Raw genomic sequence first — 13,936 nt, forward strand, 5'->3', positions numbered from 1 at the left:
CCACTGCACCACCAAAACGGTCATGCTGAACGATGTTACAGGCAACATAACGTTCTCTACGGCTTCTCCAGACCCATTCATGTCTGTCACATGTGCTCAGGGTGAACCTGCTCTCATCTGTGAAAAGCACAGGGCGCCAGTGGCGAATCCGGCCAAATCTGGTGTTCGATGGCAAATGCCAATCGAGCTCTATGGTGCCGGGCAGTGAGTATAGGGCCCACTAGAGGATGTTGGGCCCTCAAGCCACCCTCATGAAGTCTGTTTCTGATAGTTTGCTCAGAGACATTCACACCAGTGGCCTGCTGGAGGCCAGGGCTCTGGCAGTGTGATGGGTTAAGGGCCTTCTATGGCCCTGTCTAGCTCTCCTAAAGTAGCTGCCTGTCTCCTGGAATCTCCTTCATGCTCTTGAGACTGTGCTGGGAGACACAAAAAAACCTTCTGGCCATGGTACGTATTGATGTGCCATCCTGGAGGAGTTGGATTGCCTGTGTAACCTCTGTAGAGTCCAGGTATGGCCTCATGCTACCAGTAGTGACATTGACGCTAGCCAAATGCATAACTAGTGAAAAACAGTCAGAAAAGATGAGTAGGCAAAAAAAAGTTAGTGGTTTCCACCTGTAAAACCCATTCCTGTTTTGGGTATTGTCTGACTGTTGCCCATCTAGTGCACCTGTTGTTAATTTCATTAACACTAAAGCAGCTGAAATGATTAACAACCCCCTCTGCTATGTAACTGACCAGATCAATAATCCCAGGAGTTTCATTAACTTGATGCTAGACTCTGATTAAAAAGTGTTCTTTTAATTTTTTTGAGCAGTGTATATGCCTTAAAGGGGATGGTGCACGTGTTTGTTTCTGCGAGGCACTAGTCTTGTGCACATAAAAATTGTCTGTGTTTTTTTTCATTTGGAAACATTTTAAACAGTAAAACACTATGATGGTTTGAATTTTTTTCTTGGGCACCTACTGTTGAATATAAAATGGCATTACATAAAAAAGAGAAAGTTCAATATTGGCATTTGAAGAAGTGAACAAAAATGTATTGGAAATAAGAGAAAGAGGAGTGGGGACACATGATCCTATCAGGAGATTGTGGAATGTATGAGACTGAGAGTAAATAAAGGGGCAGGTGCACTTAGACCAGGGTTAAAAAAAAAAAGGTGAGTGCATATTGTGGAAGGTGGAAGGACACATGGGAGATCACAACTCATGGGCACTGATACACTGTATAAAGTGGACTGTTTTAACCATTTCAATACCGGGCAATTTTACACCTTCCTGCCCAGACCATTTTTCAGGTTTCAGCGCTCTAACACTTTGAATAACAATTGCGCGGTCATACAACACTGTACCCAAACTAAAATTTTATCATTTTCTTCACACAACTAGAGCTTTCTTTTGGTGGTATTTAATCACCGCTGAGGTTTTTATTTTTTGCTAAATTAACAAAAAAACACCAAAAAAGTTTGAAAAAAAAACACGTTTTTCTTTGTTTCTGTTATAAAAGTTTACAAATAAATAATTGTTCTTCATAAATTTAGGCCGAGATGTATTCTGCTACATGTCTTTGGTGAAAATAACCCAAATTAGGATGTATTATTTAGTTTCTAGGAAAGTTATAGAGTTCACAAACTATGGTATAGATCTGAAAATTGATCAATCCTGAAGTACTGACGGCCAATCTAATTTCTTGAGGTCCAAGAATGTCAGAATAGTACAGATATCCCCCAAATGTCAGAACAGTACAGATATCCCCCAAATGACCCCTTTTTGCAGAGTAGACAGTCCAACGTACTTTATAAGAGGAATGGCGAGTTTTTTGAAGTTGTATTTTTTTAGTCATAATTTTTCGGAAAATTAAAAAATTATTTTCACTAATTTTTTTTTTACATACTGTCACCAGTGCAGTACAGCGCCATCATATAACTGGCATGGCGGTGAACAGGGACACTGACTGGTGACAGTATGAAAAAAAAAATACATTTTTTTTTTAATTTTTTTATTATTTTAAATTTTTTATTACATTTTTTAAATTTTTTTTAAGATTTTTTTTTCATATTTTACTATTACCAAAGTAGTACAATGTTACCATAGTAACATTGTACTACTTTGGGGAAGTGATCAGTTTTTTTTTTTTTTTTTACACAATTTGCTTATAGCAAAGAATTACTTTGCTATAAGCAAGCATTTACCTGAATGAAATCGATTCATTCAGGTTTTTTTTTTTTTTGTGCTTAGCTGTGATTTGGCCACAGCTAATCACATGACATGTGCATGTGACCTGCTGTGACCATTCACAGCAAGGCACTAGTATACAATGGATGGCATGAATGAAGCCATCCATTGTATACAACTGTCATGTGACCTGCTGTGATTGGTCACAGCAGGTCACATGGTACCGGCAACAGGGGCCGTTACTCAGATCTGTCATCGGCCGTGTCCGAGGTACACGGCCGGTGACAGATCGCGCCGCTGCGCGGCTCTGCAACCGCGCGAACTGCGCATGTGCGGAAGCACGCCAAATTGCGTGCACCCGGAAAGCTGATGCATTTTTGCAGCCGCCAAACGGCTATAGGCCGGGCGGCTAATGGTTAAGCTTGGAATTTTATATCCCTAATACATGTGGTGGTGGTGTTATATGATAATTGTGTATGATTTTCCAGCAAAAATATTAATGTTTGGTGTAAGATTTGCATGCTACTGTACAGCGAAGGAAATAGGTATTTGATCCCTTGCTGATTTTGAATGTTTGGCCACTCACAGAGAAATGATCAGTCTAAAAATCGAATGGTAGGTGTATTGTGACAGAATAGCAACAACAAATTCAAAAGAAATGCATGACTAAAAAATTATGCACTGATTTGCATGTTCATGAGGGAAATAAGTATTTGATCCCCTTCACAAAACATGACTTAGTACTTGCTGGCAAATCCCTTGTTGGCAATCACAGAGGTCAGATATTTCCTGTAGTTGGCCACCATGTTCTCACACATCTCAGGAGGGATTTTCGCCCACTCCTCTTGGCAGATCCTCTCTGTCATTAAGGTTTGGTGGCTGACGTTTGGTAACTCAAACTTTCAGCTCCCTCCACAGATTTTCAACCAGATTAAGGTCTGGAGACTGGCTAGGCCACTCCAGGACCTTAATGTGCTTCTTCTTGAGCCACTTCTTTGTTGCCTTGACCGTGTGTTTTGGGTCACTGCCATGCTGGAACACCCATCCACGACCCATTTTCAATGCCTTGGCTGAGGGAAGAAGGTTCTCACCCAAGATATGATGGTACATTGCCTCATCCATCGTCCCTTTGATGGGGTGCAGTTGTCCTGTCCCCTTAGCAGAAAAACACCCCCAAAGCAGAATGTTTCCACCACCACGTTTCACAGTTGGGATGGTGTTATTGGGGTCATAGGCAGCATTCCTCCTCCTCCAAACACGGCGAGTTGAGTTGATGCTAAAGAGCTCGATTTTGGTCTCATCTGACCACAACACTTTCAACCAGTCCCCCTCTGCATCATTCAGATGTTTAGTGGCAAACTTCAGATGGGCCTGGGCATGTGCTTTCTTGAGCAGAGGGACCTTGCGGGCACTGCAGGATTTCAGTCCTTGTCGGCGTAGTGTGTTACCAATTGTTTTCTTAGTGACTGTGGTCCCAGCTGCCTGGAGATCACTGACAAGATCCTCACATGTAGTTCTGGGATGATTCTTCACTGTTCTCATGATCATTGACACTCCACGAGGTGAGATCTTGCATGGTGCACCAGACCTAGGGAGACTGACAGTTGTCTTGTGTTTCTTCCATTTGTGAATGATTGCACCAACTGTTGTCACCTTCTCACCAAGCTGCTTGGTGATAGTTTGGTAGCCCAGTCCAACCTTGTGTAGGTCTACAATCTTGTCCCTGACATCCTTGGACAGCTCTTTGGTCTTTGCCATGGTGGAGAGTTTGGAATCTGATTGTGTGATTGCTTCTGTGGACAGGTGTCTTTTATACAGGTAACAAAATTAGATTAGCGGCACTCCCTTTAAGAGACTGCTTCTAATCTCAGCTTTTTACTTTTATGAAAGATACCTGGAAGCTAGAAATCCTGCTTAATGATAGGGGATCTAATATTTATTTCCCTCATGAACATGCAAATCAGTCATCATTTGTTAGACATGCATTTCTTTTGAATTTTTTGTTGTTATTCTGTCTCTAAGTGTTACAATACACCGAACATTCGATTTTTAGACTGATCATTTCTTTGTGAATGGGCAAACATTCAACATCAGCAGGGGAGCAAATACACATTTCCTTCACTGTATATAACAAGAAAGAATTTCCAGCATACAGGTTAATTGTTTTGCTGGCTGATTCTGGTATTGCAATGTTTAGTTGGAAGATATTATTTACAGGATAATGTGGACACCATAGTATTTTCAGCAGTGCTTCATTGTATGATTTCATGTATACAGTACACTTTGAAGTGTCCCATTGGGAAAGTTAATCCTAAAAAAATGACTTGAGATTACAGTAAACTCATAGTTTGACTTCATCAAAGTCAGTGTTTGGCCCCTCCCATGACTCACTGGTGGCCCTTTAGTATGATAGGTATACTCCTTATCCAAAAGTGGGTTATGTGAAACAGCAGGTTTTATTCAACAAGCAATTATGTTCTAACGTTCTAATGTGGTCACAGCTTGATTCAAACATTTCTGAGCAATTGGAATTTGCTCAAGGGTAAGTTTGCTGCTTGTTCAAACCTGAAAAGAAAGCAAATGGTGCTTCCTTATTCCAATAACTTTTTAGGACTTTGAAAATAGGCATTAAAGTGGCTGTAAAGGCTCAAGGTTTTGTACCTTTATGCATTCTATGTATGAAGGCAAAAAAACTGCCCCCCCAATCCTTACCTGAGCCCCCTCCGATCCAGCGACATTCTTGGCAGCCTCTGTCTAGGGACTCTTCCTCCTCCTTGGCAGAGACAGCAGCGGGAGTCCATTGGATCCCGCTACTCTCACTCACAGCCAGTGAGCTAATGAGGAGAGAGCGGGGGGCGTGGCCGAGCTGTGGCTCTATTTGTCTTATGGACGCATAGAGCAGCGGCTTGGGGACGAGCATGCAGTGGTGCCCCAGGGTAAACAGCTTTCCCTGGGAGTATTGCTTGAGGAGGAGGAGCCAGGAGTGATGGTGGTGATACAAACAGAAGAGGATCTGGGAAAAATCACTGCACAGAACAGGTGATTATAGACATATTTATTTAAAAAAAATATGAAGCTTTAGAGTCACTTTAAGCAAGATTCAAATTCAGTATCAACAAGGCAAACTATGGATATTAACAAATGGATGCCTGAACTTGGCAAAAGCAAATTCTCAAATACCAATGAATGATGAAGATTTGACTATCCTGTGACTCTTGTCCAAAACACAAGACACTGAAAAAAAAACTTCAGCAAATTGTCAGCAACGATATTGAGATCTCCTATTACTGCATTTGGTTAATATTACATACTAGCTGGGACAGTGGAGAGGAGATCCTGCTTTGTGACAATTTACACAGCGAGTTACACAAAGTACATTCACATCAGGCCCTGCCTTCAAGGAGCTTACTCCATAGAAATACAGAAAGGAGCACCAAACCAAAATTGGATGAAAAACATAATTTTAACTGTTGGTAAAAAAGTCATACCAAAACAGCCAACACATTTTGGCAGCAGTACAACTCTCCCTTTATCAGGGCATATACACAGGATAAAACTTTGATGGACTCAGAGAAAACAGTGACTTCACAAAGCTATATTATTGCTGTTCAGCAATTGCTGTCAAGTTGTTACTTCATGTAGAGCATTCAATACTGGTTCTAATATTAATTTGTGAATTTACTGTTTTTTCTGAGTCCATCCAAGTGTTATCCCATGTTGAGCCATGAAGAAGAGCAAGTGGTGCTGCTGCCAAAACATGTTGGCTGTTTTTATATGACTTTTTTTTTAGCAACAATTAAAGTTATCTTGACTCTTTCAACCCGTTTGGGTCTGGCGCTCCATTCCCTGCTTCTACAGTTGGGTGCCTATCAAGGCTCCCTGTGTGGGAGCTGCCTTGCCAGAACAATTGAGCTTGTTTGAAGTTTCCCTTCATTTGACTACTCATGCAAGTCTAAACATTCCCAGAACGTTGGGTCCCTACCTCACATGCATACAGAACATACACTATATTGCCAAATGTATTGAGCCAGCCCTCCAAATCATTGGATTCAGGTATTCCAATCACCTCCATGGCCACAGGTGTATAAAATCAAGCACCTAAGTATGAAGACTGCTTCTACAAACATTTGGGAAAGAATGGGTCGCTCTCAGAAGCTCGGTTAATTCAAACGTGGTACCGTGATAGCTTGCCACCTGTGCAATAGGTCCATCTGTGAAATTTCCTGGCTACTAAATATTCCACGGTCAACTGTTAGTGGTATTACAACAAAGTGGAAGCAACTGGGAACAACAGCATCTTAGCCACAAAGTGGTAGGCCACGTAAAATGACAGAGCGGGGTTAGCGCATGCTGAAGCACAAAAGTCGCCAACTGTCTGCAGAGTCAATAGCTAAAGATCTCCAAACTTTGTGTGGCCTTCAGATTAGCACAACAACAGTGCGTACAGAGCTTCATGGAGTGAGTTTCCATGGCCGAGCAGCTGCATCCAAGCCGTACATCACCAAGTGCAATGCAAAGCGCCGAATGCAGTGGTGTAAAGCACACCACCACTGGGCTCTAGAGTAGTGGAGACGTGTTTCTGGAGTGACCAATCACGCTTCTCTGTCTGGCAATCCGATGGGCGTGTCTGGGTTTGGCCGTTGTCAGGAGAACGGTACTTGCCTGACTGCATTGTGCCAAGTATAAGTTTGGTGGAGGGAGGATTATAGTGTGGGGTTGTTTTTCAGGGGTTGGGCTTGGCCCCCTAGTTCCAGGGAAGGGAACTCTTAAGGCGTCAGCATACCAAGATATTTTGGACAATTTCATGCTCCCAACTTTGTGGGAACAGTTTGGGGATGGCACTTCCTGTTCCAACATGACTGCGCACCAGTGCACAAAGCAAGGTCCATAAAGACATGGAGGAGTGAGTTTGGGGTGGAGGAACTTGACTGGCCTGCACAGAGTCCTGACCTCCACCTGATAGCACACCTTTGGGATGAATTAGAGTGGAGACTGTGAGCCAGGCCTTCTTGTCCGACATCAGTGCCTGACCTCACAAATGCACTTCTGGAAGAATGGTCAAACCTTCCCATAGACACACTGCTAAACCTTGTGGACGGCCTTCCAAGAAGAGTTGAAGCTGTTATGGCTGCAAAGGGTGGGCCAACTCAATATTGAGTGTGTGCAAAAGCAGGCATCCCAATACTTTTGGCAATATAGCATATCTACTAGGGTAAGTTTTAGACAGGATCCAATTACCCTGCTAACATGTCTTTGGAGTGTGGGAGGAAACCCATGTAAACACAGGGAGAACAGATAGTGTTCTGACCAAGTTCCAACCAAGCGTCAAGGCAGCAGTACTAACCACTAAGCCATTGTGCTTCCCCACATATGGCAAATATGCTTAGGGCCCATTCACACCATTGTGTTTGAAAATGTGTACATGTTTTGTTAAAAATTCATAATGCATTTTTAATGTTGTGCATAAAATTCCACTAAGGGTAAGATGTGTTTTAGGTGCATTTTGTGTGCATTTTACATGTGCTTGCCTCGCTATACTCTCAATGTCATTCTTGAAATCCTTACTTGTCTCAGCAGTTGGAATCAAAAAAGGAGGACACGACTCCTCATCACTGCTCATCTCCGTCTCCCCTGATCTCAGCATTTAGCAGCAGACTCTGGCAGCTGACTCCAGCCCTCTTCTGGTTCTCCTCCAGACCCTGCACTTTCTGCTTCCCAGCTCCACCCCCAGCTTCTTACAGCAGCACAAGGTAAGGGGGTGCACTGTGATGTAGGGGAGGGTGGGGGACTCTTGACTTCTGATGGTGGCGAGGCTCTTAACATCTGATGTAAGGAGGGAAATTGGGGGGGGGGATGCTCTGGACAACTGCTTAATAATTATGAGGATAATACAATTCTATGCCAGTGGAAAAGGAAGGTCGCGCACCGCTGGTATCATACGTTTTTACACTATATAGTCTTAGAGATACAACTGGCCCTTTAAGAGCAAGTATAATTCTGATGTAGCCTGAAATGAAACTGAGCTTGACACCCCTGGCATAACTATAATATATGGAAATGTAGCACCCTTCCAGCTAGGCAAATTTGGTTTTTGGTCCCACTGTGATGTGAGGGGTGGAAGTTTATTGGTTTGGTCTGCTCAGAATCGCTGGGCTGAGAGTTTGATTGCTTCTCCTTGCCTTTGGAAGGCACTTCCAGAGTATAGCGAGGGAGATTAAAATGACCAAATAAATATTTATTATACCCTGGTCAATCCCTGAAGGGAGGCGCCCAGAAGGTGGCTGAGGAGGTCATAAAAGCCCTGGGCAGACCATTCTTTCCTCCTCAGGGAGGGTTCCAGCACTCCTGGGGGCACCTGTTGTGTTATGGGCCTATGAGGTCAGCTACAAAGGGAATATACTTTGAAGGACACTGTTTCAGAGTCTGAAGGAGGAATTCTTCATTTACCCCATCCTTGATCTACCTGTAAAGACTGGGTGGCAGACTGCTCCTTGGACACTGTGAGTAAGGATCTGATTGGGGACTAGTAGTTGTGCAGAAGCAAAAGGCAAGCAGTTGCTAAAGATTGCCCAATGGTTTACAGCTGTGGGGCCTTAGACATTCTGAGAGAGAAATCTATCCTCTCGTTGCTGTTGCTGATTGTTTATTTGGAGTATCCCATGCCCTAAACCACTCTCCTGTTCTATTGCAATACATCCTAAAAAGACACCTCCTTGGATTTAGCTTTAATTTGTCAGTGCTTGGGTGACTGATGGCCTGTGTACCATTTAAGGAGAACCTGTCTGTTTTTAGTGGGGATGAGCACTACAAATTATTTTCAAAAAGCACATGAAAAATGCAACAAACTTACTATACTGTTTATATTTATTTTTAACCTCTTCACGCCGGTCGAAACACAAATGTGCGGTCTCCCGGTATCTGGGCCTAGACGCCGAGCGGCCGCACATTTGCGTTCTATTAAAAAAGGTCATATGTGTCGAGACACACTCCCAGCACACATGTCCGGTACTCATGGAAAGGTCCCGGTCTCCTCTTTCGATCGGGACCTTTCCCGATTATGTGACCGCCGTGACGCATGACCCTAAACCCCGCCCCGCCTTCTGAAACTTTTAAAGGGCCGGGAGGCACCGGCGTGAAGGGGGTTGTAGCAAACTAGCTAATCCAGCTGGAAGCAGAGTTCTCCTTTACCTTGTTGTATCTGAGGTATTCCTTGAATCATTCCTCACATCCCCCCCCCCCTTGCATTCCTGTGAGGCAGACTTTATCTCCTGGCAGATGAAGTGGAACAACCAGGCTAAGACATGAGAAGTGGAGCCAGCCTGTCTGCGGACGTGTCACTTTGGTCACCCAAAGCTATGTAAGCCCCACACCTTATCAACCTGACCCGAGAACTGAACATTCCTCAGGGCAACCGTATGTTTCATATCATGGGACATGAGCTGGCAGTTTCAGTTTAAAATCTCCCAATGACCACTCCCAAAAGGTGTAGTCAGAGCCCCCCTCCCTTTGAGAGGGACTTTCAAGAGAGTTAGAGCTTGACACAAGTCTCACACACACACACACAAGACTCACACAGAGAGATCTCCGAGGTAACATTGTAACAAAAGGAGACTCAAGAAATCACCCTGCTCTCAACTTGGACTGCAAACCCAGGCATATGGGCAAGTAACTCAACCCTGTAATCTTCTTCCTAATTATCTCTTTGCTGTATCTTTATATACATATATATATATTTTTGTGACATCTCCTTGTAAATATTTTATTGCACCTGTTTTGACCCTGTTAGAAATAAATATTTCTTTCTGAAAGCGTTAAACTGTTTCTAAGCGCTTACTTGCAATTCACGAATCCCTGCCTTTGAAGAGACGCTACGGTTTGTTATATCTCTGTATGGTAGGTCCGCGGGCTGTGCTATATAGATCAATATTTCAATCATTATAGTGTATATTTGATAATGGGAGTTTCCCAGTCTCCGACAAAAGTGGTGGTGGCAGTAGAGGGTTAGTGGCGTAATTAACCCGACCCAGTAACAAGCGCATTCAGGCTGCAGGCACCGATTGTAGTCCATTAGCTGGGCAATCTCTGTGTAGGGTGCAGCTGGGTGGGGCCTTGTTACGCGCGTCACACCGCGGTTTTGGATCGGCCGGTCCTTCAGTCACGAGTTTGGTGAGAAGGTCTGGGGTCTGACGCCGTGGGCGTGACGTATTACTGTTAGTCACGGCTGTGCGATTGTCGCCTGTTGGTGGCGGTGACCGCGGGTCGTGACGGGGGTAATTTTAATTTTATTTATTACAGGTAATTAAATAGCACTGACAATTTATACAGCACTTTACATACTGTGTATTCACACCATGGAGCATTGTACATATGCTCTTTAGTTCAGTTAAAACATGATATTATCCTTAACCTCTCTGGACTACAACCCTACAAACTTTAGGTATTAAGCATGTATTTTCATTAGGACCTGCATGATGGAACAAAAAGACATTACAGTATATTGTATTCTTTATCTTCTACAAAAAAAAGTTCATCTTACTAATTTCCTCATTCACCTAACAGTCAGCAAAATACCATGTGAAATAAAATGTTCTGGTGAAATTTTACTGACCATTCTTTCTGAATAATGAATCAAACATCAAAACGTTTATAGCGATATATTTTTTTATATCTTTGCATTTAATATAGAAAGAGATACCTGAATCTTTTGAAAAGAATCTGTTAGACTCTTGTCAGTTAAATCTTTTTTCACTCCAAACAGTACAAAGGCTGTTCCCTCCACTGGTTTCCCGTACAGATAACTATAAGAGAGAGAAAATATTTACCACTAGAGTGCATCAATTCATGAAAAAAAAATCTTTAAATGTAGAAATAACACAATTTTTACAAAACACACAACCTCCACAGATTCAACACTAGAACATGCACACCTCCTGTACAGATATCACCAAAACACAAATGTCTGGTTTAGGTATGCCTCCACGTTATTATTAATGAAGTCATCAAAGATCGTCACTGCTTTCAGGCTGATTACTGCACTGTATTTGGTCTCATTCACACCATTTTGCTGCAGTAATACATAAGTTGCTCCGTGTAATACCCTAACACAGGTTATGTGCCCTGCTGCACGGAAATTACATTTAAATGCAATTAGACTCCAAGGCAACTTTTAAGGATATGTGTGCGGCAAAATTTAACATTTTGAAAGGGCTGTTTGATGCATCACAATTCCCATTTTGCCCCCCTATAAATCCAGCACTAGGTAGATGGAATTCAATAAAACATATATACTTACTTAGCATAAATTTGCACTTTGAATTCTTCATCTTTAAAGAAGAAATACTTTTTATTTGGCTTAATTTTTATTTCAAAGCTTGGCAGGACTGTAAAAAAAAGTAATGTATTAGCATAGTCCACCTTCATTATGCATTGAAAACAAAAATGGCTTAAAGGATGACTCTTTTAAGTACATTTATTCATTTTCTCAAGGCAAAACCCACACTTCCCTGCCCTAGGTACACACTTCCCTTCTTATCACCATTGAAACCCTTTGCTACTTTCACCTCCATGCACTCAAAATCCTCCATGCCTGCCAGGCATTGGAAATCTATGGGCCCAACAATGGAGATGGACAGTTGATGGGCTCAAAAAAGACCTGTGGCGTGGGTTGACTTTAGCAATGAGGGCTAGACAATAATGGTATCTGTACTTTAATTAAAAGAACAGTTATTCTTTTTGCAGCAGCAGGGTTTTTTTTTAAACACACTGTAAAATTGACAAGCCAACTGGCGACTTCCACAGATCCATGGTCATGTGGGTCCCTGACAAATATCCTGGGCTTTTCTATCCTACCTGGGGGCCCAGGACCCCATTGTGGGTGACATTGGGTAGAGGGGTGGGAGGTTAGTGAACATCCATTCCATGATCTCCCCTAGCATTACATCACTTCCAGGTTTGGCTGTCACTTTCCTCAGCCTCTGTGATCAGGAGAAACTAATGGAGCATGATCTGTGCTTCATTAGTTTCTGTGGTAGGCAGGTGAAACATCAGGGACCGAAAAGACAAAATTCTATCACATAGGGAATGTGCCACACTATGTGATAAAAGCTAGGTAAGAAAAAAGTGTTCAAAATAAAGTTTAATTTAACCTTCCTATCAAAATAAATTGAGCCCACTCCACCCCCACCCACACACAAGCCCAAGACGTGTCGGGGGACCTACGTATGAAAACATCAATTGTGCTACCTGTTATATATCACGGCATGCTGGAATGAGAGCAATAGTTCTAGGGGCATTATTCATGGTTGATTCTAAACGAATTAAAATTTTGGGAAATTCATTGTTTCACGGGCATGCACAATTTTAAGACTTGACATAATTAGTTTCTATTTATTCAGCAGAACATCTTTTTATTTTACCAAAAAACTGGATAATATATTGAGTTTGAGTGCATTAAAACTAATTTAAATGTAGATTTTATTAAAAATTTGCCCTTTCTAGACCATTGCATAACTATTAATTTGGAACTATCACCATTTTTTTTCCAGGGCTTCTGCTTTGATAAAATATACTGTATATTGTTTGGCGTTGATTGACTTTAGCAATGTAGGGTAAACAATAAGGGAATCTGTACTTTGATTAAAAGCACAGTTATTCTTCTTGTGTGTCATATTTTATCAGCAGCAGGGTTTTTTTAACCATTTCAATACCGAGCACTTTTACCCCCATTCATGCCCAGGCCAATTTTCAGCTTTCGGCGCTCTCACAGTTTGAATGACAATTGCGTGGTCATGCAACACTGTAACCAAACTAAATTTTTAGCATTTTTTTACACAAATAGAGCTTTTTTTTGGTGGTGTTAAATCTGGGTTTTTAATTTCTTGCTAAATTAATGAAAAAAGTTTAAAAAAAAAAAAACGTTTCTAATAATTGTTCTTCATAAATGTAGGTCAAAATGTATTGTGCTACTGTACATGTTTTTGATGAAAATAACCAAAATTAGTGTATATTATTTAGTCTGTAGGAAAGTTATAGAGTCCACAAACTATGGTATATATATATCTGAAAATTGATCAATCCTGATGTACTGACAGCACCGATCTCATTTCTTGAGGCCCAAAACTGTCAGGACAGTACAGATATCCCCCAAAATGACCCCTTTTTGGAAAGTAGACAGTAAGAGGCATGGAGAGTTTTTTGAAGTTGTAATTTTTTTGTCACAATGTTTTTGGAAAATGAAGAAAGTGAAAAAAAATTAACTATTTTTTTCACATACTTTCACAATGCATTACGGCATTATCATATAAATGGTGCGGCTACAATCAGGGACACTGACTGGTGACTGTGCGGGGAAACAAAAAAAAAAAAAATATATATATATATATATATACACTGTATTGCTAAAAGTATTGGGATATTGGTACACCCCTCCAAATAATTGGATTCAGGTGTTCCAATTACCTCCATGGCCACAGGTGTATAAAATCAAGCCCCTAGGCATGCAGACTGATTCTACACACATTTGGGAAAGAATGGGTCGCTCTCAGGAGCTCAGTGACTCCAAGCGTGGTCCCGTGATAGGTTGCCACCAGTGCAATAAGTCCATCCATGAAATTTCCTAGCTACTAAACATTCCATGGTCAACTGTTAGAGGGATTATAACAAAGTGGAAGCAACTGGGAACAACAGCAACTCAGCCACCAAGTGGTAGGCCACATAAAAGGACAGAGCGGGGTCAGTGCATGCTGAAGCACACAGTGCGCAG

The 13,936-nt window shown here is 41.9% G+C and overlaps 1 protein-coding gene across 1 annotated transcript in view; it reads right to left on the bottom strand.

Moving 5' to 3' along the window:
- Window positions 1-13,936, bottom strand: part of LOC149442412 (A.superbus venom factor 1-like) — a 209,546-nt gene that overhangs the window by 157,161 nt on the left and 38,449 nt on the right. Inside the window, exons 7-8 of the mRNA XM_089656128.1 lie at window positions 11,468-11,555; window positions 10,871-10,973 (exon numbers count right to left, since the gene is read on the bottom strand). Of these exons, the coding sequence (XP_089512254.1) occupies window positions 10,871-10,973; window positions 11,468-11,555 (191 nt within the window). The remainder of the gene's footprint in view (window positions 1-10,870; window positions 10,974-11,467; window positions 11,556-13,936) is intronic.

Source organism: Staurois parvus, unplaced genomic scaffold (genome assembly GCF_062004578.1).
Source record: "Staurois parvus isolate SC_StPar_1 unplaced genomic scaffold, SC_StPar_1.0 ptg000887l, whole genome shotgun sequence".
Lineage (NCBI taxonomy): Eukaryota > Metazoa > Chordata > Amphibia > Anura > Ranidae > Staurois > Staurois parvus.